At 39.8% G+C, this 26,616-nt stretch overlaps 1 protein-coding gene across 10 annotated transcripts in view; it reads left to right on the forward strand.

The window, feature by feature from the left end:
* The window catches only part of LTBP1 (latent transforming growth factor beta binding protein 1), a 403,430-nt gene that overhangs the window by 230,366 nt on the left and 146,448 nt on the right, over positions 1-26,616 (forward strand). For all 10 annotated transcript variants that reach the window (XM_059188603.1, XM_059188601.1, XM_059188606.1 and 7 more), the window contains 3 exons: positions 745-847; positions 5,439-5,510; positions 25,927-26,049. In XM_059188603.1, the coding sequence (XP_059044586.1) occupies positions 745-847; positions 5,439-5,510; positions 25,927-26,049 (298 nt within the window). The remainder of the gene's footprint in view (positions 1-744; positions 848-5,438; positions 5,511-25,926; positions 26,050-26,616) is intronic.

A 26,616-nucleotide genomic window follows, 5' to 3' on the forward strand; every position in this document is an offset into this window, starting at 1 on the left:
TGGCCAGTGATCATTTCTCCTACCATTCTCTCCTGTCCTGTTCCTGCCGAGGCCTTTGTGGTTATAGGAAGACCCAAAGCCTTCTGTAGATGGGACCTGGGCCACATTCTCAAGGTTGACACCCCTGCCCCACCTCCTTACAGCTCTGTTCCTGCAGCAGAGATTTTCCAGCAGACAGACTAAATTGTAAAAGTTTATGTTGTACTTTTGAGTTGAGACTCTTCTAAAGGGGGGGGGGGGGGAAGGAGGGGGGCATTGGAAACGTATGTTTTATGAATTGCTCTGAGTAGTGACAGATTTTTCTAAGACTCTTGAACTACCAAGAAGCTCTTAAAAATAGGTTTGTGCCGGGCGTCTGGGTGGCTCAGTGGGTTAAAGCCTCTGCCTTCGGCTCAGGTCATGATCCCAGGATCCTGGGATCGAGCCCTGCATGGGGCTCTCTGCTTGGCAGGGAGCCTTTCCCCCTCTCTCTCTGCCTGCCTCTCTGCCTACTTGTGATCTGTCAAATCAATCAATCAATAAAATCTTTAAAAAAAAATAGGTTTGTTTGTTATTGTATTGATTCTGATCTGGTGTTTTGTTTCAAAGTTTGAGGGTTTTTTTTTTTTTTTTTATCCTCCCCCCCACCAATTGTGTCGATAATAAGGGAACTGTTTTATAACGTGACTGGGAAGCACAGTGGGGCTCTGGGGCTGGGCATGGTGCACTCAATTAACCTTCATATTTCACATCTCATCACTGCAGTGTGGCAAGGCGCTCCCTGGCCTTTCAAAGCAGGAGGACTGCTGTGGAACTGTGGGTACCTCCTGGGGCTTTAACAAATGCCAGAAATGCCCCAAGAAGCCGTGTAAGTGACATTTCATCATTCCTTTGAATGTTAATGGAGCCTATCCGTTGCCTTACGATAACTGGTTTAACGGTGAGATAGCGTTGGACTCTCAAAGAACTCTTAACTGAATTCTGGAACATGGTGCTGTGATTTGCATTTCCAGAACCTTGCTGCAAGCCTGAGAAAGATTTCCTGTCGATTCCGTGGTTTAATAAGCAGTTCTCAGTTATTACTTATTTTTATAAGTTACTATCAGTTATTACTTTATTTTTATCAGTTATTACTTATTATTACTTATTTTTAAAAAGTGTTTGAGGAGCTAAACTAGGTTCATTTTCCTCAGGGGAAGAAAAAGTAAGATGTCTCTAAAAATCATAAATGTTTCAAAAATTGATAAAAAGTTAGTGAAACTGTTATTTCTTAGGTTAAATACCTTAAATGGAATTTTTATTAATAGCCACAGTAGAAGTTTGTGTTAAGTTTTCAGATTTCACTAAATAAAAAGGTTAAAAATCACAAGGAAACAGTTCTTTCCCCTTCTCAGTCACCACTTTTTTTTTTTTTTTAATGATTTTCTTTTTTTCTTGAGGGGCAGAGAGACTGAGTGTGTATGCCCTTGTGCACACACATGCAGGGGGAAAGGCACAGGCAGAGGGAGATGGTAGAGGAGAGAGAAGCAGACTCCCCCCAGAGCATGGGGCTTGATCCCAGGACCCTGACATCATGACTTGTGCTGAAGTCAAGATTCAGACTCAGTTGACTGAGCCTCCCCGGCGCCCCAGTCACTGCTTTTTTATACCGTTCCAGTTCTCAGTGACTTGAATCTATATTGATACCACACATTTTGTTTAGTCTATAAATTCTGGTTTTTAGAACCTGTTGATTTGAGTAGATCCAGATTTGTGACTCTCTGTTACATTTTTCCCAATTACAGTTAGTATTTTTAGGTTTGAATGTGGCATGAACTCCGGCTGATTCGTAAGAGGAATATTTTAGAAAAAGAGAGGTAACCTGATTTTTTTTTTTTTTGATATTTACTTATCACACTTTTCCCAAGAAAGCCAGGGATAGTTTTCTCAGTCATCTTCCTTTGCCTTATATAACTGAAGATTTTTGTAGTAGGTTTTTACACTTCGTATTGTAAGGAATTTCTCATTTACTTCAGTTAGATAATTTTTATTTATTCTTCTTAAGCACCTGTTGATTTGATATTCTCAGTTGCCTTTCACACCTCTGTCCAATCCAGAATCTGCCGTCTCAGAATCACCACTCCACAGCTTTGTTTTATGTCCTCCTGTTCTGCCGTCATAGTAACTTGTTGTCAATAATTGTCTCATTGCCTCTCATGTGGACCTCCTTGTCTCTCAAACGTATGTGTTTTTTTTTAATATGGAACCCTAAAATTACTAAGAAGGCAATTGAGAACTGCTTATTAAAGCATGTAATGCCTTAAATTTCATTTATTTTCTTGATAACTTTTTTTTTTTTTTTTTTTTTGAGGACTGATTTGTGAAAACACCCACCAAAGTTTCCCGTAACTAGTGAATTCTTCATTTAGGGAGTCACATAAATAAAGACCTTCATTACTGAGAATGTCCCCTGTGGACTTCTATGCTGATTTAATAACGATTGGTAATGTGGATTTCCAGTAAATGGGTTGAGTGTGATAGCCCCTCCTCACTGAAAGATCCATGTGCCTAAAATTATTCTGGAAGCCTAAAATTATTCTGGAGAGATTTGATATGATTTAAAGAGTATGGACTTTGGAGCTCAGTAGACCTGAGTTTGACTCCCAACTTGGTCATTTGCTGTTAAGTTTTATGGATCATGAAACAAGAGTCTGTATTTAAAATGTTGTAAAAGCTTTGATTTTTTTTTTTTTTAATGGCCTATCCCTCATTATACTGTGTAAGTTTGTCTGTAGAAATATTGTGGAGGGGGTAGTGTGTTTCCTGCTCTAGGTCTAAGGACTGCAGAAGCTAAAGTCCAATTCTTCCAACTTTATTCTGGGGCCAAGTTCATGTTCTCTAATACTTGTTCCATCTTTTTGCTTATCTTGTTTCTTTTTCTTATCCCTCCTTCTCTCTGTGTTTTTTGCTTAACTGCCTCCCTTTCCTCCATTTTCTGAATTCCAAAGTTGCAAGAGAGGGACAGAAGTTAGGGGTAAAGTGAATCCTAGATTCTTGTTGTTTCTTAATCCCTAACCTCTATTCTTGACCTTCTGTTGTTTTTAGGTAGAATTGTGTTTTCTTTAAAAAAAAAAAAAAAAAAAGAATTGTGTTGTCTGAGTGTAAATAAATTCATTGCTATAAATGGTTTTGTTAATTCTATATTTTAGTGCTAGTAATGATTTAAGGAGAATGTGAAAGTACAAAGTTGCTATCACTTCTGACTAAATGCTGATGAAAATAAATTCATGTTGGCTCACGTAATGTATAAAATTGAAGCGATGGATTTCATGTCAGGAAGGGCTGTGGATTATGACTGAAGTAAACTATTAACATCGTGACATTTACTTTGTTTGTGCTGTCCTAAGTGACTCACTCCCAAGAAACACACTCAGGGTCACATTCTTCCTGTGTCATTTAGAAACTTTCCTTTCCTTGGTTCATACTACTCTCTAAATCATATTCATTTTGGAAGAGAGCAGACTTTCCTTGGCTCTATATGCTATGGTTTTGTGTTCCATGCCCTTTTTAAAAAAAATTTTTCACTTAAAGTAGTTCAAACTTCAGTTTTCAAGTGGTTCTTATTTAATGTTTGAAGTTTTTGTTCAGCCACATACAGAAAGACCTTTCACTGTTGATCAGTTTTTACTGCAAAAACTTAATTTTAAATCTGCAAATGATTCCATTAGATACTCTGTAATCTATTAAAAATGTACTTAGCGTGAACAAGTCACTGGTCCTTTAAAAGTTTTTAGAAGAAAATTAACATCGAATCCTAAGCTGAGGAGGACCTGAAGAGATCGTCTGTTCTGAATCTCTGCCTTGAGGTGGATGACTGTTGGACCTTTCAAAACAAGATAGCCTCTCTTTTGCCTTTGAACAGTTCACGGACAGAGATCCCAAAATCTCTGGAGGCACCCTGCTCCAGGGGGTTTCCATTCTGTGGAAGACGAGTTATGTGGCCAAGGAGCTTGAACATGTCACTTTCTTCCTCCTTATAACTCACTGTTCCAGGACTCCTCACTATAACGTTCTCCCAGAATTCAGAAGGATCTGAAGAGACAGGATGTATAGCAGAGAAAGGAAGTGAAGGAGGATAGAGGTGGGGAGAATAAAGAGTGTGTGTTAGGGCCCAAATAATTTTATTTTCCAAAAGAAAAATTTCTTTTTATTTTGAATTTTCCCTCTTTATTCCTTGTTCAGGTCTTTTTAGTGGTCTCACCATCCACCCTATTTTGATTATTGCCCATTTTCTATTTCTCTTGGTCATATTTTTTTTTTTAAGATTTTATTTATTTATTTGACAGACGGAGATCACAGAGAAGTAAGCAAGTAGAGAGAGAGGAGGAAGCAGGCTCCCCGCCGAGCAGCGAGCCCAATGTGGGGCTCCATCCCAGGACCCTGGGATCATGACCCGAGCCGAAGGCAGAGGCTTTAACCCACTGAGCCACTCAGGCGCCCTGCTCATGGTCTTCTTAATGGAAGAATATTTTATGGCAGAAAATAAGGGCATTTTTCATCTTGTGAGTGGTTTTGTCAGGCACGGTGGTGATCGTTTCGCATAAATTATATCTAAAAATCCACAACAGCCCTGACCTGCTCAGTAGATGTGAATACTCGCATTGTATGGACTCACCATTTGAAACCCAGAAAGCTTGTCTCCTAAGGTCGCAGAGCTTGATAGGCAGAGCCAAGATTTGAACTCAGGTCTGCTTGGTCCCTGAAATTATCCTGTATCCAATATGCCACAAAGTCTCTTGAGTCTCACTTAAGGGTTTCAGAATCAGTGAATCCAGTTTTGTTGGTGATTGGTAATGTCAACATTGTATTGTTGGTGAAAATTCTGGGTGATGAACCATACCCATGATCACAGCAGCCCTTCTCATCCCCTGGCTTCTTCTCTTCATCTCCTGTTATTCTCAGGTTCCTAGTAGTAAGAATCCCTCATTACCAGAATATGTGAGCCAGTATTTAGGTGAGCATACCATTTATTGTTGAAACTGGGACGCTTCTGAGAGTGAAATGGAGTGCTATTATTAATGAACTTCGCTAAAACAGCTGTCTTAATCCAGGCCTGTCCCAAGCAGGCCAGGATGTATGTTCAACTTATAAGAAAATTAAAATTCCTGTAGCAGATCACTGGGGAGGAATAGATCCTTTGTAATGTAAATAATCACTAATTTTAAGAAAATATAGTCTTATGATTCTTTGGATTAATATAATCAAGATTTGCTGACAATTACTTGGGACTATATCTGTTGCAGACGAGGAAGTATACTGAAAAACAGGGGTAACGTGAAAGAAACGGCTATATATTGAGTTGGGTATCTTAGAAATGAGTAGGACAGACCACTGATGACTTCGGTGGCTTGGGTTATCACACTGGTAGATTAGGACTGTAAGAACGTAAGTATGTAACAAAGAATTATGTCTTCTTACAGCTTATCATGGATATAACCAAATGATGGAATGTCTACAAGGTTACAAGCGGGTTAACAACACCTTTTGTCAAGGTAAGCTTAACTGAATTCATTGGTGTGGACTTCATTGTTTTGGATTTTGAGGAATCTTGAGTTGTTTTATCATGTTTTCGCTCATTAGCTCAGTATGCAAAGGTCATAGCGGTGACTACCTCCTTACTCAGTTTAGCTCTAAGGAAATAAAAGAGTTTTAGTGTATGGTTACTAGAATTAGTATTTAAACTTCATGGAACTTTTTATCCCCTTATATTAATTTGTGATGAAACTCACAGGAGATTAGATTCCATTACGGAGCCCCTTGTGGTCTCCAGGTTAGTCACTGCCTGTCCACGTGTGGGCAGATGCATATGTGCAGATGACTACACACATGTTCCTAGCAGTACTGCTTCCTTGCAGACACATGATTGGGTAGGAGAGTTCTTTTTTTCCCCCCTCACCAGAATATTGCTAGCCACCTTGAAGCATTGAGGTCTTAAATATCAGGATGAATGCACTCTTAGGCAAAGTTAAAGCTGTGTAGGTAAATATGAAGTGTCCTGAGTACTTTGCTCAGTTTTTTCTGAACCATGTAGCAGAGTTGAGCAAGCAGAGGGATCCTCAGAGATCATTTAGCCTGGCCCAGCGTCTGTACCATATAGATGGAGATGTTCAAGCCCAGACTGGCTAAGAGGCTTTCATGAGTCTGGAATGGAGGTTAGAACTCAGACTGACTAATGCCTCATTTAGTACACAAAGATGATAGCAAATTTTATGTCACTTACTTTGTGAAATGTTCAATTAATGCTCTTAATTTCCCCTTACACATCTGGGATAAAGGTATTATTAGTAACTTGGAAGTATGTCTGTGTTGAAATAAAGAGCCTTTAAGAATCTTAGTGAACCCAGACCTGTGTCAGGAATACAGCACATGTTTTCTGACTTGTTGTCTGGGGCTCTGTATCCTTGACTGGTAAGTATTTGTAGGACAGAGTAAATTAAGGTAATGTTACAAAGTATGGATTAATTCCTTCTAAAAGGGCTCGTTTCAGTGGACTATCTTAATTACCTGAGAATTTTCTCAAGCTGTTCCATATTGTATCTAACTTTTACGATTTGTAGAGCTTTTTAGCAAACAAAGAATTTTCTTTTGAAATTCACAGAGGTGTACCATGTGTTTAAAAAAGTTTTGCCTTAAAATATGACAAGCCCTCATGTGAAAGAGTATTGGGAAAGTTAGATTTAACTGCTCAAGACACTTACTGGAAAACCTCTGTAAACCTTAGGAATGGGAATAATGGATTAATCAATATTACCTAGGAATCAGTAGAATTTAAGACATCCTCAAAAGATTCTGTGAAAAGAGGGAAGATTGAATTAAATGGATGGAAGAAGGAATATGTCGAATGAATATATGTTCTACAGTGTAAATGAAGTGACTGCTTCACAGATTTGGATACAAATCTATATGACAAGCCCTAGCCCATTTTTAGAATGTGTTAGTAGAAGCAGAATGAGCTTGGAAGTAACAGTCTTGTCCTCTACCATTCAGACTGCATTTGAGGTTTGGGTGTTTGGTGTTCATTGTCTCTTGGCTGATAAGGACAACAAAGCTTGCTAAGGGCCTGGAAACCTGAGGGTGTTTAGCCCTGGAGAAGTGCAGACTGAAGAGACATGTAGCCAACTGCCGTACAAACCAGCCTTTAAATGTTTGATTAACTGTCCTACAAAACGAGTCTCTGATGAGTTCCTTCAAAAAACCAGTCCAGGGGCACCTGGGTGGCTCACCCCTCTGACTTCAGCTCAGATTATGATCTCAGGGTCCTGGGATCAAGAACTGCATTGGGCTCTCTGCTCAGCGGGGAGCCTGCTTCCTCTCTGCCTGCCTCTCTGCCTACTTGTGATCTCTCTCTCTCTGTCAAATAAGTAAATAAAATCTTAAAAAAAAAAAAAAAAAAAAAACAGTCCATAGGATGGAGTTGAAAGGAAGCATATTTATAACTACAAGCAAACTTTTTGTGTGGACTAGCATTCACCAGCACTGAAATGCCTTTGGAAGTGCTGAACTTCCTGCATGTGGAGGTGATCCAGCAGACCCTTATTACAGCTAGCCAGGGACGTGTCTCTCCTGGGCAGAGCGTGAGTTTGTGTGACTTTGTAGGTACATTCCAGTTGTCTGATGCTCTCAGTGTTCTGTTGGCTGTGGATGAGAAGAAAGAAATGACATCTCGGTCTGTCCCCCAGATTTTAACCCCTAGACAGGAAGTTTCCCCAAGTGTCCCCTGTGATGAGGTGTACCCACCCGCTCCTTAGACTGTAAACAGACGAGGATCCCTACTTATCCTTCTCCATTATAAACCTGTGTGCCTCAATGGCAGACATTCTCCAGAATGTCACCTTTTCCCAACCGCAAATGATAAAGAGTATACATGTTTTTGTGGTTGCGATGGGATGGGGTATGGGATATGGACGTTATGAATCCCAATTAAAACTGAGACACAGAGAGAGTAAGTAACTTTACCAAGATCACACAGATAATAAGAGGCCCGACCAGGCTTGAACTCCTAAACCACATCCTTTTCCATGTGCCGCATGACCTCGTTTACTGATTTTATATGTATCTGGAAGTATGACTGATGTAGATATAGCTCATTAGAACAGAAGACATGCCATCTGTTGTGAGGAGTAATAGGAGTCAAAGTAATTAATAATAATTTGATTTTGTGTAATAAGAAAGGATGGTTATCCAATATATTCCTCCTTCTAGCTGGTTCAAGGTTCTACCAGTATTTAAAAAAAAAACCATGATGGAAGTGGAAGTAAAAATTTGCACCTATTACCCTGGTTGTCTTATTTAGCGAAATAGAATGAAGAATCCTTTAAATAATTGCTTGATTATTGTTGTTAATTTTGTATTTCCCTTCTCTGGTATGGTTGGTATGGAGTGGCCTTTCGCAAGTTTTGTTCATACTGAGCCTATCTTAATGGTTCCATCTCGTTCTTTGCACTGATGGTCAGTAACACCAAATCCTGGCTTACATTTGTCTTAGGAGGATATTTGCAGAACAGCGTTACGCTTTTTGGCGTGGATTCTGGAGTGAAGTATCACAGAAAATTCTATTTCATGGTGCCTCCAAAAGACACTGCTAAATTACACTATAGAGGAGGTTGACTCATAAAATAATATGATTTCATTCATCATAACCTATTAAAATTACTTTTGAGAGAAGGGATTAATTTCACTCCCTTTGTGACACTATTAGTCAGCAAAATTAAGTAGAACTTTCTCACATTACATATGTACACTCTTTTTTCCGAGAACTTGAAGCTTTTGATTTTGTTTTGCTAGAGCTTTTCAAAAGGAGCCCATTAACGACTAATTGCTTGTGCGTTCCACATTGTTCTTAGAGTTTAATGTCTTCTCAGTTTACAAAGCACATTTAACATTAAAGTGATTAATAACTAGAATTACATTATTTCCTTCACCTAAGCGAACTAATGTCCTGAAACAACGTTTAGTAATGTGGGCTCAGTCACAAAGAACCAACTGTGCACAAGTTAATTTGAGGAGCTTTGGAATAATTGCCCTCAAAGTCCGGCTTTTTTCTCCTCTCTAGCGGTGCTGCAATTATCTTTTCAAAGGAATGATTTATTACATCTACACACACAGAGCTTAAAACCTGCCCTCGCTACCCTTAACATGACGGAATTGTTGTAATTTCCTTCATTTATCATAACAAACAACACAAGCGTATTCCATGGTGGAATTGTCGTTCGATTATTGTGCAAAAGTTCAATGTAGAGCTAGAATTAAAGGAGTTCGTGCCTCCCGCATAGGATAATAGGAATGCCTGCTTTCATCCTCCCCAACTCTAGAGCTCAGTTCTTCCTGCATTTTGAGAACTCTCGCTTGCCCATTACTTTGTCACGAGATGAATGAACTCTTACAAAATTGGACATCAATCCAAGCTTTAAAAATACATTTGGTTCTGAAATTACTTGGGGACCCATCTGTTCAGTGAAATCTTTTGTTAAAAACAAATACCTCTTTGGATCCATTGAAAATAACCACTTCATGAGCTATAGGGATAAAACCCAGCTAGTATTATTTTGTGCATTTTTTAGCAATGCCAAAATATGTAAGTAAGAGACATCTACACTTTCATGATCCAGTGTTTGTGTATTCCTTTTTCATAGATAGTCTCAAAAATATTAAATTTAAAAATATTTAGTGACTCCCCAGCTATTAATTGGCAAGGCTCTCCTGAGCTACAGACTAAGGATAAGTAATGACTAAGACATCCTTCCTGACCTTGAACTTAGTGTAATTAAATTAGTTGGAATCAGCAGGACACAATTTGCTTTGTTCATTCTCCCAACGAGCTAAATTTTAGCTGACTCCAGATGAGCCTGTTAAAGCAAATATGAAAGAGCTGCCCACATAACTTTCTCTTGGTGTCATTTTATTACACCGGTTTTTCTGCTTTAATAAAATAAATTTACAAAACAGATCCATGGGACATCATCATACCCAATACAAAACTTTCACTCTGGAGCTTCTTTAAGATGTTGCCCCATACTGCATTTGAAACCAGATTTTGTTTGGAACATAGGATAATGGACATTTTTTTTCAGGGGCATTTCTCGATTATTAAATGAAACTTGCTCCACATCAGTAAGCCATACATGGGATTTTTGGGTTCTGAAGAGGTTGGCTGAACTATAGCTTCTATTTCAGACCTCTTAATCATTATAAAAAGTTATGACTTCAGTATGGTAAGCATATAGAAGAAGACTGGTCTTCAAGTACTTTGAGAAAACTAGAAAGTACAGGTTTTAAGAAAACTTGCTTGGCTGGAGAAAAGAATGTGGCTGTGGTATAGTGCTGGGTTCACGTAGAGTCATCATTTTACAGTTACTTTCAGAGGTACAGTTAGTGGAAACTGAGATGGTTTTTTCCCCATATAGTTAGTTATTAAATGAATTTAATCTATTTTATAAGGTTTGCAGTCAGCATCGTTTCTTGTATCCTGTGCTTACTTTCTGGGTTTTTTTTAAAAGTAGGTTTCCCTGATAAAATATAGGACACTGAGTTAAACTTGAATCTCATATAACTAGCAAATAATTTGGTTGGCACATACATACTAAAAAGTACCTGTTTATCTGAAACTCAAATTTAATTGTGTGTCCTGTATTTGCCAGTCTGTATTTCAAGATGATGTTCTTTCATGGTTCTTTAAATGAGGGCCCCTAAGAAGTACATACTTTAGAGGTCTGAAAAAATTTTTCTTTTGAGCTTCTTCTATAAGTAGACTGGTCGGGGGCACCTGGGTGGCTCAGCGGGTTAAGCCTCTGCCTTCGACTCAGGTCATGATCTCAAGGTCCTGGGGCACCTGGGTGGCTCAGTGGGTTAAGCCTCTGCCTTCTACTCAGGTCATGATCTCAGGGTCCTGGGATCAAGCCCCGCATCAGGCTCTCTGCTCGGCGGGAGGCCTGCTTCCCTCTCTCTCTGTCTACCTCTCTGCCTGCTTGTGATCTCTGTTAAATAAATGAATAAAATCTTAAAAAAAAAAAAAAAAGACTGGTCAGGTGTACAGCTCTAAGTGGTTTTCTAGCAATACATTATACTGAAGTATTCCAACTTCTTTTTGATACTTTTCCTCCTTTGGAGATATTCTCTTGTTCTCTCTTTTGAGATCTTTGAATCTTTTTTTTTTTTTTTTTTTTTTTTTTTTTTTTTTTTTTGCTGTTTTATCATGCTGTGTCAATATTTGCATTTATTTTGACTTTTTTCAGTAGACAGAGTGTGTTGGCAATCCAGGTAGTCATGTCTCTTCTCAGATTTGAAAAATGACCAGCTATTATCTCTGCAGATTCTGTTTTTCCACCACCTTCTCAGCTAAACTCCTGTTGACTAGTTTTGGGAACCTCTCTGAATTTTATGCCTCTGAATAAGTCTTTCGTGCTTGTATCCTTTTGTCCTTTCTTTCTTTGGCTGCTTTTGAATGAATACCTCAGTTCCATCTTACAGTTTTCTAATTCTTGCTTTATTCTGCCCATCTGGACTCTATCCCATCCATTATACTTTTGTTTTGAGACTGTTTTCCTCTTCTGAATTTCTGGTGATTTTTCAAAGCTACCTGTTCTTGTTTCTTTAGAAGGTGTTCATTCATTTAACTTTTTAAGCATGTTGAAAAGTTTAGTGGGATTTCAGTTGCTAAGGAAGAAATTTCTGCACAGTTCCCTTCAGGTTCCTGTCTTCAGTTGCTAAATTCTTGGCTGCCCATGTTTCTTCCTAGTCACTAGCCCCAGAAATTCAATGGCTCCATCTACTGCCATGTATCTTAGGTTTACTGGGATATTTGTCGTGTTTTTTATTTTTAATTTTCTTTTATAATTTATGGGCAGTTGCTGTGTATTTGGAACAAGAGAGAATGCCAAAGCACAAAGTGTCTATGTAACATTTCTTTGACATTTATCCATATCAGGGTTGAGCTCTTTAAAATTCAAGATATCAGTATTAAATGTGGTATTTAATGTGTACATATTTTTACAAATTTTCTTTGAGGGTGCTAAAAATGCATTGAGAAAGCTTCAAATTATATAAATTAAATGTTATTCAAAGATTGTCTTTTCTCCTGTTGTAATTAAGTAGCCAACAGCATCAATGTATTAACCATCTGCCATTCATTATCTCACTCATTTTAGTTAATGATGATTTAAGTGGGAGTACTTTGAGAAGTATTAGAATATAATAAGACTCAATTCTTGCCCTTAGAAGATCACTGTTATCATAAAATTAAAATATCAAAGCAGCATATAGTAAATGCTTAAGAAATGAATCAGAAGAGGGGAGTCTGGGTGACTCAGTGGGTTAAAACTTCTGCCTTTGGCACAGATCATGATCCCAGCCTCCTGGGATCGAGCCTTGCATAGGGGGGGGGGTCTCTGCTCAGCAGGGAGCCTGCTTCCTCCCAGCCTGCCTGCCTCTCTGCCTGCTTGTGATCTCTGTCTGGCAAATAAATAAATAAAATCTTTAAAAAAAAAATGAACCAGAAGAAAGAAATTTCTGGTTTAAAAACCTATTCTTTAAAACAAACACATTGCCTCTGCTGTTTGGAAAATAAATGGTACCTATTGTTTGAAATTTAGAAACTAAAGAAATGTATAGAAATATAAATTACCTTAACCTCCCTCAAAAACTGATGCATTTTGCTATAGTTTCTGCCAATCATATGTATGTATATATTTTTTGAGATTATAATTCATGGACAAGTGCGAAGTGAAACTTTTTCTTTTTTACTTAATACATAATACATTCTGATGCTATGAAATCTTAGAAAAATTGTTTTAATGCTGACGTAGTAACCAATTAAATGGATATAGGATAATTTATTTAGCCATCCCCCTAAAATGCTATTTCCAGATTAGTTTCTTTTTTTTTTTGTAGTCTGTATACTGTTACCGGCATACTTGAACATGAAGCTTCAATGAATCTGTGGTTAAATTTACAAGAGAAATTACAGGTTCCAAGCTGTGATTCTTCCCGTGAACGCTGCATGATGTCCAGTTCCCTTCTCACTATCACTAGAGAGTTTATTCACCGTATCCCTCCTCTCCTCTTCTGCTTCCTTTCTTTACAAATTTGAAAACACACAGAGGGCAGTGAAATAGTCTCTTTTTCTTTACATAGGCCCTGTATATTTCTATTTAAATATAGAAAATATTATATTTTAATATCTAATTAATCTAATTAATTGATCTAAATCTAATTTAATATATAGATATGAAAATATTTATAAAATATATTTCCCAGGTATTTTTTTTAAAGGATTTAATTACTGGGGGGAGGGGAAGAGGCAGAGGGGGAGAATCTTCAAGCAGGCTCCACGCTCAGCAAGAAGCCCCTTGGCGCAGATCTAGATCTCACCACCAATGAGATCATGACCTGAGCCAGAATCAAGTTGAGTGCTTAACCAGCTGAGCCACCCAGGTGCCCCTGTTGCTCTATTTCTAATTACTGTTGATTTTAGTGACATGAGGCTTTTCTCCTTATGGTATTACTTGCATAAGAATAACTTGATAGTTTTCTTTTTTCTAATGCAGTACGTTTCCTTTCTGGTCATTGTTGCTTGCGTATGTTTCCCTGCCCATGTATGTATCTTACTAGCATTTACTGAGAGCCCAGTTGGTGGGACCACTGTGTTGGATGTTTCAGGTATGTCATAATCTAACAACCCTCTGAGATAAGTAGTAGTATCTTTTTTTTTAAGATTTTATTTATTTGACAGACAGAGATCACAAGCAGGCAGAGAGGCAGGCAGAGAGAGAGGAGCAAGCAGGCTCCCCGCTGAGCAGAGAGCCTGATGTGGGGCTTGATTCCAGGACCCTGAGATCATGACCCTAAGGCAGAGGCTTTAACCCACTGAGCCACCCAGGCGCCCCTTTTTTTGACTGATAATGAAACTGAATCTTGAGGCTCAAAGAAATTAACTAATGGAGGGTTACATAGCCAGAGAGTGGTAGAATTTACTTCTGCAGCCAGGGCTTTCCTTCCTGTGCTACTAGCATGTATGTAGCTGTTTATAGTTTATGAAAGTTTTTCTTTAAAGAATTAATTAATTAATTTATTTATTTATTTATTTATTTGAGAGAGAGACAGACCACGGTGAGGGGAAGGGGCCGAGGTGGGGGAAAATAGAGAATCCCAAGCAGGCTCCGGGCTCCATGCCCCACAGCAAGCCTGACTTGGGCCTCGATCTCACAATCCCAAGACCGTGACCTGAGCCAAAATCAAGAATCAGATGCTCCTACTGGATATTTACCCTAAAGATACAAACGTAGTGATCCAAAAGGGCATGTGCACTTGAATGTTTATAGCAGCAATGTGCAAAATAGCCAAACTATGGAAAGAACCTCGATGTCCATCAACAGATGAATGGATAAAGAAGATGTGGTGTGTATATATATATATACACACACACACACAATGGAATACTATGCAGCCATCAGAAGAAATGAAATCTTGCCATTTCCAATGACGTGGATGGAACTAGAGGGTATTATGCTTAGCGAAATAAGTCAGTCAGAGAAAGACAACCATCATATGATCTCCCTGATAGGAGGAAATGGAGAAGCAACATGGCGGGGGGCCTGGGGGGTAGGAAAAGAAGAAATGAAACCAGATGGGATCGGGAGGGAGACAAACCATAAGAGACTCTTAATCTCACAAAACAAACTGAGGCTTGCCGGGGGAGGCGGGTAGGGAGAGGGTGGTGGGGTTATGGACATTGGGGAGGGTATGTGCTATGGTGAGTGCTGTGAGGTGTGTAAACCTGGCTATTCACAGATCTGTACCCCTGGGGCCAATAATACATTACATGTTTATAAAAAAAAATTTTAAATTATTTAAAAAACAAAAAAAGAGTTAGATGCTCACTGAACTGACTGAGCCACCCGGGTTCTCAGAAAGTACTTTTTTTTTTTAAGATTTTATTTATTTACTTGATAGAGGATGCGTGAACTCAAGTAGGCAGAGAGGCAGGCAGAGGGAAAGGGAGAAGCAGGCTTCCTGCTGATGTGGGGCTGGATCCCAGGATTCTGGGATCATGACCTGAGCCAAAGGCACATGCTTAACCAACTGAGCCACCTACGCGCCCCCTACTGGAAGTACTTTAACACATTTTGTCAGGTCTTTAATTCTTGACCATGACCACACCTGTTTGTTACAGGTGGGGAAACCATGACGGGCAGTGTGATACTCGCCAGTCCTTTCACAGTCTGTGTTTCGCTCAGGCTCCTTTGCTGGTTTGGTTTAGAAATCATAAAGTTCTCCAGACATCATTTATTTTTATAGCAAGTTGTCTTGTAAATGTGTCTGCTGTGTCATTTAAAAGCTTTTTTTTTTTAATATTATTAGTAAGTCATTGTACCTCCTCAGTTTTTTCCAAAAGTCTTTAATGAGTAGAATATTTATGCTTCTAAATGCATTTGTGTTAATTTGTATGATTTTGTTTTGTATTTATGCTTCTGTGCTTTTGTGTAAGCTCAAGCTCCTTTGGATGCTGGAGCACTCCTTTTCTGGTATCCTCTCTCCTCGCAGCAGGTGTGGGTGAGCTCAGCCAGGCTCAGTCAGGCATCTGTAATCTGCCGCTTGGTGCCCAGGGCTGGACGGTGTAGGATGGTCTTGGCTGGGATGTCTCCACTGTCTTCCGCAGTCTCTCATCTTCCGGGCAGCTAACGTGCGCTGTTCTCATGGCGTAGCAGGGCTCCAAAAGAGAATAAAAGCACACAAAGCTTTTTAGGCCAAGGCTTGGAATTGATACACTGTCTCTTCCACCTAGTCTAGTGGCTGAAAGTCAGAAGTCACAAGACCCGAAGTCACAAGACCCGCTCACATTCAGGGGGAGGGGAATTGGACTCTATCCCTTCCTGGGAGGACCTGTGAAGTCACGTAGTGAAAGGTGGGGAGAAGTAGAGAGGTGGAGAATTGGGGTCATTTTGACAATCAGTCTGCAACATCCTGATGCTTTACCCTGACTCAAGAAATAGAAGTGCCTTTGCCTGGGGAAAAAGGAAATGAAGATATTTACTTATATTAATGTGAGGTCACTTTACCTCTATGTAAGGAGCCATATTGACAAAGTACTGGTGAAGAAAAACACTATTCTGGTGATTATATTAGAAACTGTGTAGTTCATTATATATTTAAGATTTTATTTATTTATTTGACAGAGAGAGAGATCACAAGTAGGCAGGTAGGCAGGCAGAGAGAGAGAGGGAAGCAGGCTCCTCGCTGAGCAGAGAGCCCAACGTGGGGCTTGATCTCAGGACCCTGAGATCATGACCGAAGCCGAAGGCAGAGGCTTTAACCCACTGAGCCACCCAGGCGCCCCTAGTTCATTATATTTTTAAATAAACTTTGTATCTATGTGTAACTGGATGTAGAACAATGCACTCTGTTTTCCAGAAATAATCCTAGCCTGACTCTTATAAGAATAGGTCAATTTGGGTTTTTTAATGATTTTCCAGATTGTCTAGTCTCTGTTCTTTCATGGTTGCTCCTTTCACTCAGCAACATGTGGCCAGTACCAATTCCTAATATTCACAGTTCTGGCCAGTGATGTGATAATAGCCATTGATGTCTTCATTTAAAATCTTTTCAATACATTTTTCCATTTCTTCAGTGTGTTCTCTGACTTCTCTGTCTATGCAGTATTCTCTAGTTAGCATTGTCTCTAAAGTTGCTTTCAGTTCCACAACCTAAGGGCATTGATTTTTGTGATGTTTATTTCTTTCTAGGAAGAAATAGGGAATGTGTATGCGACGGCAGTGTGGGTATAAATATGAGATTTAGAATCCATTGCTCTTGCTATGTATTTGGAAAGTTACAGTAGAAAATCAGTAGGTAGAAGTTAAGTCTGAAGCCCACCAGACTTGATAAATCAGTTCTTCAAAACACTTTAAAATGTTTAAAATTCTTTTTATTTAGCTGCCAGAAATTCATCATAGTGCTCTGCTATATTTAGTGTTTTAATCCCAGTGCTGTGGTACTTAATGTGATTCTGGATCAAGTTTTACAGAAGTCAGTGACTAAGAGAGCATTGATGTGTTACTGATTTGAAGGGTTTCTTTTACCCTCCTAGGCATTTTTCTGGAGCTTCTGCTGCAGTTTCTAGTTTAAGTAAGCACAGAATTTTCGATAGAACTTAAACAGCTTTTGGTCTGGACTTAAGCTTCATGTTTCAGCATTTAAGAACCAATTTGGGACTCATTCTGATCCATTTGAGAGTCTTTTTCTAGTGTGTCTTCTTACTGTGCTTATATCACTGGGATAGGATTCAAAAAGGAAGTGTCTGTTTACTTTATTCACTTTTCTTCAGGAAAGACAGTGGTGAAGTGAGTCATTAGCACGTTGTATTTTCCAATAGCTCTTTGACCTGAATCTCTGGGGCTATAAAATCAATGGGAAGATGACTGTTGTATCACGAGTGATGAGGAAAGCCCATGATGGATTCATGCTTCTGTGAATGTTTCAAGGAAAAATTAATGTCGTGCCTGTAGACTAGAGTCAGAAATCCAAGACCAACAGAGATGTGTATGTTATTAGTGTTTTCCATGTGTAGCACACATGTAGCAAGAAATAAATACAAGCTGTTCTCTGGGGTGGTGATAATTCTTTTATCATGTTACTCTGAAGACAGAAGAGCTACAAGTGAGTTGAGTTGCTCGCACAGTGGTTTGCCTCCTCTCAGTGAGTCTAGCGAGCAAATCCATCTTGGGCTAGGTTATCATTTGCAAAGGTGGGACAGTTAGAGATCAGGTAAGGGAACCTACAGCACTGAGGTCAAGCTTGAGACAAACATGACTGCAAAGAGACCTACAGAATGGTATTTGGGGGCTCAGTGGGGAGCCTACTTCCCCCTCTCTCTCTCTGCTTGCCTCTATGCCTACTTGTGATCTCTGTGTCAGATAAATAAATAAAATCTTGGGGCACCTGGGTGGCTCAGTGGGTTAAGCCACTGCTTTCAGCTCAGGTCATGATCTCAGGGTCCTGAGATCGAGTCCCGCATCGGGCTCTCTGCTCCATAGGGAGCCTGCTTCCCCCTCTCTCTCTCTCTCTCTCTCTGCCTGCCTCTCTGCCTACTTGTGATCTCTCTCTGTCAAATAAATAAATAAAATCTTTTAAAAAATAAATAAATAAATAAATAAAATCTTAAAAAAAAAAAAAAAAGTATCCAAGCCTGTGTGTACCTTTTGACATACCGTCATATGCCTTTACGGTGCACCTAGGGTGAATCTGCTTCTACAGGAGTTGAAGGAATCCACATGTCCTCTGGGAGAACACATTCTCTAAAGCAAGTGGCCCCTATTAAGTAGCCAAATGGTCTGTCTGGCTAGGAAAAGTATTGACCTTGAGACGTATTTTTTCTGCTTTCAAGTGGGAGTCCTATTGTGAGATCGTATGCTGGAATTTCTGTCCATCAGCAAAAACTGAATATCCACAGCAGAATCTGTAGAAAGCTTCATCGTTCCGCACAGTATGAAGATCTTCATGTACTCTTCTCACCTAGTACTTAATTCCTTTCAGTTACTGGACATGCCTCATTTCCTGTATAAACTTACGTCACTGAAAAGGCAGTAAATTATGACTCTGTTAAACATACATACTTTCCTTTAGGAGAATGGATACATCAAAGTGCATTTAGTTCCCATAAGGACACTTACGCTGTTCGTAATATATTATGCACAAACTGTCATACTTTATTTATTCCTTGGCATTTCCAACCAGGTTGTTTTGAAGTCTGAATATTTAAGCTGGAAGTAACCTTGGGAATTATCTGGCTCAGCCCCTTTGTGTTACAGAAAAGGAGTGTACATCAAGAGAAACTAAATGACTTGCTCTCGTAGGTAACGTAAGTTAGCATCCCTATTATACCAAATGTAGGTCTTTTTCTTTTTTTTTTAAAGATTTTATTTATTTATTTGACAGACAGAGGTCACAAGTAGGCAGAGAGGCAGGCAGAGAGAGAGAGAAAGGAGGAAGCAGCCTCTCCGCGGAGCAGACAGCCTGATGCGGGGCTCGATCCCAGGACCCTGGGATCATGACCTGAGCCGAAGGCAGAGGCTTTAACCCACTGAGCCACCCAGGTGTAGGACTTAATGGGATATGCTTCTCATTAGATTGTCACACATGCCCCCCCCAACCCTTTTAAAAAATAAGATCTTGGGGCACCTGGGTGGCTCAATTGAAATCTGGGTCCTGAGGTCAAGCCCTGCATAGGGCTCTGCACGTAGCATGAAGTCGGCCTGACATGCTTTCCTTCTTCCTCTCCCTCTCTCTCTGCCCCTCCCCTCAGCTCACATGTACATGGACACGCCCACTTGCTCTCTCGCTCTCTTTCACTCTCTTGCACACATTCTATTTCTTGTCTCTCAGATAAGTAAGATCTTAAAAAAAAAAAAAAAGATCTTGCCCAGATTTTGCTTGTAAAATAAGAATAACTATGGTGTTGCTTACCATCCAGAGTGATTTGAAGTTCCAGTGAGAGGAGGTGTGCTATACACACGTAAAGGAGGAGGAAGAGGGTCCTGGTCTCATTCTACTCCATTATTGTGCCGTTCCCTACTCTTGAGATACTAAAGCTGTGTTACGTTAAGTTGTTTAAAGAGTCCCTTGTTTGGCATATTTTCCAACTCCTCTTTATCTTTCTGCTATCTGCTAATAGATGCCTAGCCTTCGATTTTGGTTGTATGAGGTTGAACCATGTGATGTTGCTAATATTCAACCATTTTAAACTCACAAAAAGAGAGCTTTGTTTTATTGAACTTGTTACAGCCAGACGCACATGGTAGGCTATAGTGGGCAGAGAAACTCTATAAATGTTTTAAGTGAGTTGAGAAGTAGGTTAAGTCCCCTTCATGTTCCCTGTAGCTCTATAGATTTTTGCCTACCGGAAGGGAGCATGTAGGGCTGTCTGAGATTTCTTTTCTTCTTTCTGCTTCTGTCAGCTTCTGGACTTAACAAAGCCTCTCAGCTTGGGAGGTAGAGGGCCTGGCTGTTCAAGAGGGCCAGCTCCTCCTGCCTTTCCTTTGGATCTATATTCGTTAAATCCGTGAACTGTGAGGGGATACCATTCTTTGCAAGGATAGATTTCCACAGTTGGCTAGAAAAATTCAGGGCTCTATAGAGGGAGAACAATGAACACGTTCATTTGTTTATCTGTTTCTTTAAACTCTAAACGGTTTTCAATTTAATCAGAATACAATAAGGGAGATTGGCTGACCCTCTAAAATATGAGACTTCTGAAACCCAGTCATGTTTGTCAAATATGTTATTTATAAAAAGAATCAAGTTAGAGGCTTTTATTTGATTTTTTTAAAAAATAGCCGTAGGAATTGGGATCTAAATAGAATTATAATTCATAATTTGCCCATCATGTTCTGTATAATTGTTCAAGTTTTGCCTGATAACATCTAGTGTACTCTTCAGACCTCTCATGTCCAGATATAATGTGTTTAGCTAATGCATCTTTCTTTTTTTTTTTTTTTATTTTATTTATCTCTGACAGACAGAGATCACAAGTAGGCAGAGAGGCAGGCAGAGAGAGAGCGGGAAGGGGGAAGCAGGCTCCCCGCTGAGCAGAGAGCCCAATGTGGGGCTCAATCCCAGGACCCTGAGAGACCCTGAGACCATGACCTGAGCCAAAGGCAGAGGCTTTAACCCACTGAGCCATCCAGGTGCCCCTAATACATTTTATTTCTTTAAGCATTTTGAACCCCTCATTTCCTTCAGTTTGTTTAGAAAGATCTTAAGGAGCTTGGCTACCTGAGAAAGTCATTTGGGTAACTTTTCATGTTTCATATTATTTTCTAAGGTTCTAAATTAAAAATGATGGGAGATCTGTTTTTTATCTTTTTGGTTTTGTTTTTATTTTGTTTTTAAAGTTTTTATTTATTTGAGAGAGCAAGAGAAAGCATGGGGGGGAGGGGCAGAAGGAGAAGCTGACTCCCCCGGGGCCCAGCAGGGACACCGCCCCACCCAAGCCAAAGATAGACCTTAACTGACTGAGCCACCCAGGCTCCCTTGTTTTCGTTTTTTTAAACACAAAGCATATAAACTAATAAACTAACCACCTACAGTTTCCTTGGGAGCAAAACTGGGGATGGAAGAAGAAAGCGCCCCCCCCAAAGAAAAAGACTATTTTTATCTAGCTTTTAGGTGTAAAATTTTGTGTGTTGGGAATTAACAATTTATGACTGGAATGCTTTTGAAGGTTTTGTGAATAAGTTGTTGAAATCTGCCGTATAATTTGGCACAGAAATAAAAAGTTGGGATATAAAACTTTTACAAATTTTGACAAGTGCCATCTTATTATAGAAGCTCAATATTTGAAGCAAATGCAAAAGAAGCACCTTGCTTAAAATAGCTGTACCAGGTTCCCAGAGTTCTGAGGACAGCTCCGCAGGTGACAGTTAAGTCTGATGAACCATGTCAGAGACCTGGTCAGACTTGGTAGTGAGGACTGTAGCCTTGTAGGTCACAAACCACATAGACTGAAACTTAGGGATGTGGGGGACTCAGTCTCTTGTGACAGTCTCTGTGACAACAGAAGATTGTCATTTGAACAAGATACAGATGCTGAGTCAAATGGACCCTCTGTACTTACAAACTCAGAGTTTAATCATCTCTGTGTGGATTTCTCAGCGAGGACATTGTGGGCATTTTTGGCTGAGCAAGTCTTTGTCAAGGGGGACAACCCAAACTTCTTGAATGCTAGACTCCCTGCTATCTACTCTCTCTACTCTCCAGTCCTTGTGACAACCCAAAATGTCCCGAAAGCAAGCACACACCATTCTCCCTTGGGGAATTACCAGTGATCTCCTTGACTACTGAGAGGAAAGCAATCTTACTGACCTACAACATTCCCTAGATATTTGCATTTTAGAAGAGAATGTTTTCATATTCAGATGACCAATAAATATATGAAAAGGAAATGCAAATTAAAACCACAGTGTAACAACACTACACTCCCACCAGAACAGCTACAGTGAAAAAGACTGACAGTAATTTGGTGAGGATGTGGAACAGTTGGAGCCAGGGATGGAAATTGGCATAACCATTTTGGACAACTCTGTGATTATTTATTAAAGTAATCATGAGTCTTCTCTAGTGAGTCAGAAATTCTACTCCTTTATACGTACAGGAGAATAATAAGCACCTTGGCCTACCAAAAGACGTCTGTATTTGAATGTTCACAGAAGCATTGTTACTGATAGCCAAAAATTGGAACTAACCCAAATGTCAATCAACAGTTGAATGGATAAATTAATTTTTATATTCTCACACAATAAAATATAATAGCAGTAAGAGAATGGATTGCTATATGCAATAATGATGAATCTCACAGGCATAATAATGAGTAAAAGTCAGACAAAAGACGTATGCAATAGGATTTCCTTTCGATGAAGTAGAAGAACAGGGTCGACTAATGGATGAGAGCAGTTGCCTGTGGGGGCAGAGATGTTGATGGGATTGCGTAGTAAAGGAGCCTTCGGAGACAATGGAGATGTTCTAGATCACAGTCTGGGTGGTGGTTACCCAGTTATGTACGTGTGCATGCATGGATATACATATACATATGTATGTGTGAAAGGTCATGTGGCTGTATATTTAAGATCGATATACTTTGCTGTATATAAATTAGGAAGGAACTTGGAAATTTACTCTCTAATTTATGGTATTTTAGAGAATAGGTTAAAAAATAAATTGAGACAGTTAAGGGAAATAGTTTTTCTGGAAGCTGAGAAAGTGTGAGGTAGAAAGTTAGTTGCATGCTTCTAGGGCCAAAATTAGGGGAAGTGGTGTAGCTAGTTAGTGCCGGGAGCACAAGCTGAAAAAGGTAGAGGTAATAGGAAATGCAGGATTCCCCTTCCTCTTGAATTTTTCTCTTCCTATCTATCACCAGGGTGGGTTTTTTTTTTTTTTCTTAAGTCTTAATTCCTGTCCTCCGTTCGCACGGCATCATGGCTGAAGCAATGGACAACTTTGAGGAGAGTCAAAGAGAGGATATTGGAAGAGGGCACAAGCAAATGGTTGTACATCAGATATTTATGCATTGGAGGAGAAACCCGCCATTGTAACCTGGCAGCCAGCTGTGAGGCTGGCACACCACTTCATAGAAAACTCCAGTCAAGGGACAATTTTGCATCCCAAAGGTGAACGAGAAATATGTAGGAGTGCAACCAATGAGCAGGAGTAGCGGCCACTCAGAGAAGGAGGAAGGCTCCTAACTCACAGACAAGTGGGGACATTAGGGAGAACTGGAGAGTGCAGGTTTTGTCCTGCCTTTTTTGCCTGCAACTGGCTGGTTACCCAAATTTGAGGTTTAACCTGGGACATACAATAGGGGCTTTACTCGTACCATGTAGCCCCAACCGGACTTGCCATTCTTTCTGGTCCTCCATGGTGGTTTTCTTAAGAACAGTGAGTGATAAGGGAATATTTTCAGTTGCCTGCTGTGTGTGGGCATGTATCACAGCACAGTGTAGGCTCTGATAAAGAGTGAGATGACCAGGTGCGGGACCATATGCCATGCCAGGTGTGGTCTGGCGGTGCCAGCTTTCAGCTGGGTCCAAGTTAGAAAGCTGTAGGATTTCTACAGCAAATATATGTGTTCTTTTGTTATTTGGATGTCATTGAAAAAGTGTTTTATTGCTGGAATTACAGACTGCATGTGTTCAATAAAATAGATCCATTATGGAAATCAGGGGCTACTTAGAATATGAAATACAAGAAAATAAGGATTTATTGAGGTTTATATTTGCCTTATTATGTGACAGTTTTGCTGGTAAAATTTTGCTACCGATTGTGTCCGATTTTAATACAGAAAATTAATTTTTAAATCATTAATAGAAATTTTATTGGAATTGATGATTGAAGCAGGCAAACATTATTGGAAACAGAAATGCTAATAACCATGTTTGTTAATTGTTAAACTTCATAAGCCACCTGAATAAAAATAGAAATAACCATTAATTTTTCACTTTTATCTTGTCCTAGTCTATTTTTCATTTTTAATTAATGACCTTTACAAAATACTCTACAATCTTTTTTTTTTTTTTAAGCACATGTTTTTATCTCTCCTCTTCCAAATCATTTTGATTTTCCTTTGGATTGCTGTCATAGCCCATTTGGGCTGCTGTAATAGAATATCACCAACTGGGTAGCTCATAAACCACAGATACTTGTTCCTCACCGTTCTGAAGGCTGGGAAGTCCAAAATCAAGGTGCTGGCATGGTCCCTTCTGATGAGGGCCCTCTACTGGTTGCAGATATCTCTGTTGTGTCCTCAAACGATGGAAGGGAGTGGGGATCTTCCTCATGGCTTAAGCGACTCCCAAAGGCCCCCTTTGGGGGTTATGATTTCAATGCCTGAATTTTGGGGGGGCACAAACATTCATACCATAGCAATCACCCTATATGGATGACCTCAAGTCTTTATTTCTAGCCATGTTGTGTCTTTACTTTATTCCTAAATCTACCACTGTTCCTGGATTTTATACTTGTGTATCCTTATGTGACCTTCAAGTGTAAAACTAGTCTCTTCATTTGCCTCTTTTTTCCTCAGAACTTTCCACAAAACCAACGGTGTCTTTTCCTCTTTTCCCAGATTAGATACCTCCCAGGCATCTTCAACTCCTTTCTGCTCCTTTCCAGTGTTCTGCTGGCCAGTCAAACACTATCTACGCATTTGGCTCATTGTTCTTTTCAGAAGAAAAATTCCTTCCTGATTATTCTCACTGTCCCAACCTGGCTTGTCCTGTCTCCTACTTGCATTACTCCTTCCATCATCCACTTCCGGTCTCTTCTCACCAAGCCATGTGTTGGCCACATGAATTTCGTTGGATCCTGCCTTTGGTGCTATCTTCCTTGTGCTCAGAAACCTTTAGGATGGCTCCTTGTCTCAGTACTAGTGAATCCAAAGCTGGCCTGGCTTTAACTGGCTCTTTTTCCAACTGTTTACCTTCCAGAAACTACTTTTCCAGCCAAGTTTGACTTAGTGTTTCTTGATTCCCCCCTCCCTTTGTGCAGTCTCTGCGCCCATGCTCTGGGGTCACTGTTGTAGGTTACCCCTTCCTCCCCATCCATCCATCCATCCATCCACCCATCCACCCATCTTCCACCTTCTCCCTGACCTCGATGCCTGATGAAGTCTTTTTTTTTTTTAAGATTTTATTTATTCACCCAACAGACAGAGATCACAAGTAGGCAGAGAGGCAGGCAGAGAGAGGGGGAAGCAGGCTCCCTGCTGAGCAGAGAGCCCGATGTGGGGCTTGATCCCAGGACCCTGGGACCATGACCCGAGCCAAAGGCAGAGGCCCTAACCCACTGAGACACCCAGGCGCCCCATGCCTGATGAAGTCTTAAGCCCTCCTCAAGGCTCTGGTCTCCCCTACCTTCAGCTAACTCCGTCAGCTCTTACTATCTACGTGGGCAGTTTCATAATTTGACTTCTTCACATTAATGACCTTTCTTCTTATTATGGTAAGTTCAACTGCTTTTCACTTCTTTAATTGGTAGGTCGTTGTATGTCCAGATAGATAGCTTGCGTCTTTAGGGCAAGAATCTTTGCCTTACCTGTATGATCTCTAAAATCTGATACCTGTTAAGGTAAGAACTGTGAGGGTTGGAATCTTGTCAGTTTGATAACTAGTAAATTTCTAGTATCTCGAACAGAAACGGGTACATCGAAGGTGCATAATAAATAGTTATGATATAAATTGTAGATGTTCATTGAATGCTTGATTCAATTTGGGGTCACTCATACCCGCTGCATTAAAAGCCAACATCTCTCATTTACTGTCACTAAGAGATTAATGTAGTGAAAAAGAGAGTGAATGCTGTTTACAGCCAGAATCTGTGCAACTGGGCTGGACCACCCCCTTCTAAGAGGATTGTGTTTTCCTGCAGATATTAATGAATGCCAGCTCCAGGGCGTGTGCCCTAATGGTGAGTGTTTGAATACCATGGGCAGCTACAGATGTACCTGCAAAATGGGATTTGGGCCGGATCCTACCTTTTCGAGTTGTGTTCGTAAGTAATGATCACTTTTTATTCCTATTTTGGATCTTTTTTTTTTTTTTTTTTTAATTTGAGGAGGCGGGTATCCAAAGGAAGATGAAGACTCAGAAGTCAACTGACTATTGTAAATGTGTGGGGAAATCTCATTAAAAGGACAGCTGGAAGGAGGCAGACCTACTAACATCCCTGTTTTGGATCTTTCTCCAAATTAAATTTTTATTGCAGTCCTATAATAGCTATAACTTCAAGGTAGGGAAGAAGTACACTGAGAAAATAAACTCTCGTGGAGAGTTATTTAAAATTTTCATACCTGAAAGATGACAACAGTTTTTCCGTTCCTGAGCATTTTAAGCATTATTTAGGCTGGGTTAAACTTTGTCCAGCTTCTGTCTTTAATTAGTCCAAATTCTGAGTCACTGGTGTCTGATTTAATGAGGTTTCACTGTACTTGCTCCATTTGTAGAGTCTGGGAAATAGTTATAAAGACACTGCATTTCAGATTTTCTATTCAATTCTAATTTCTAAGATTCTTCTCTGTTGTCCTCAAAAACCACCAAAATGTGTCTCCAGAGTTAGACT

This window comes from Mustela lutreola, chromosome 9 (assembly GCF_030435805.1).
Source record: "Mustela lutreola isolate mMusLut2 chromosome 9, mMusLut2.pri, whole genome shotgun sequence".
NCBI lineage: Eukaryota > Metazoa > Chordata > Mammalia > Carnivora > Mustelidae > Mustela > Mustela lutreola.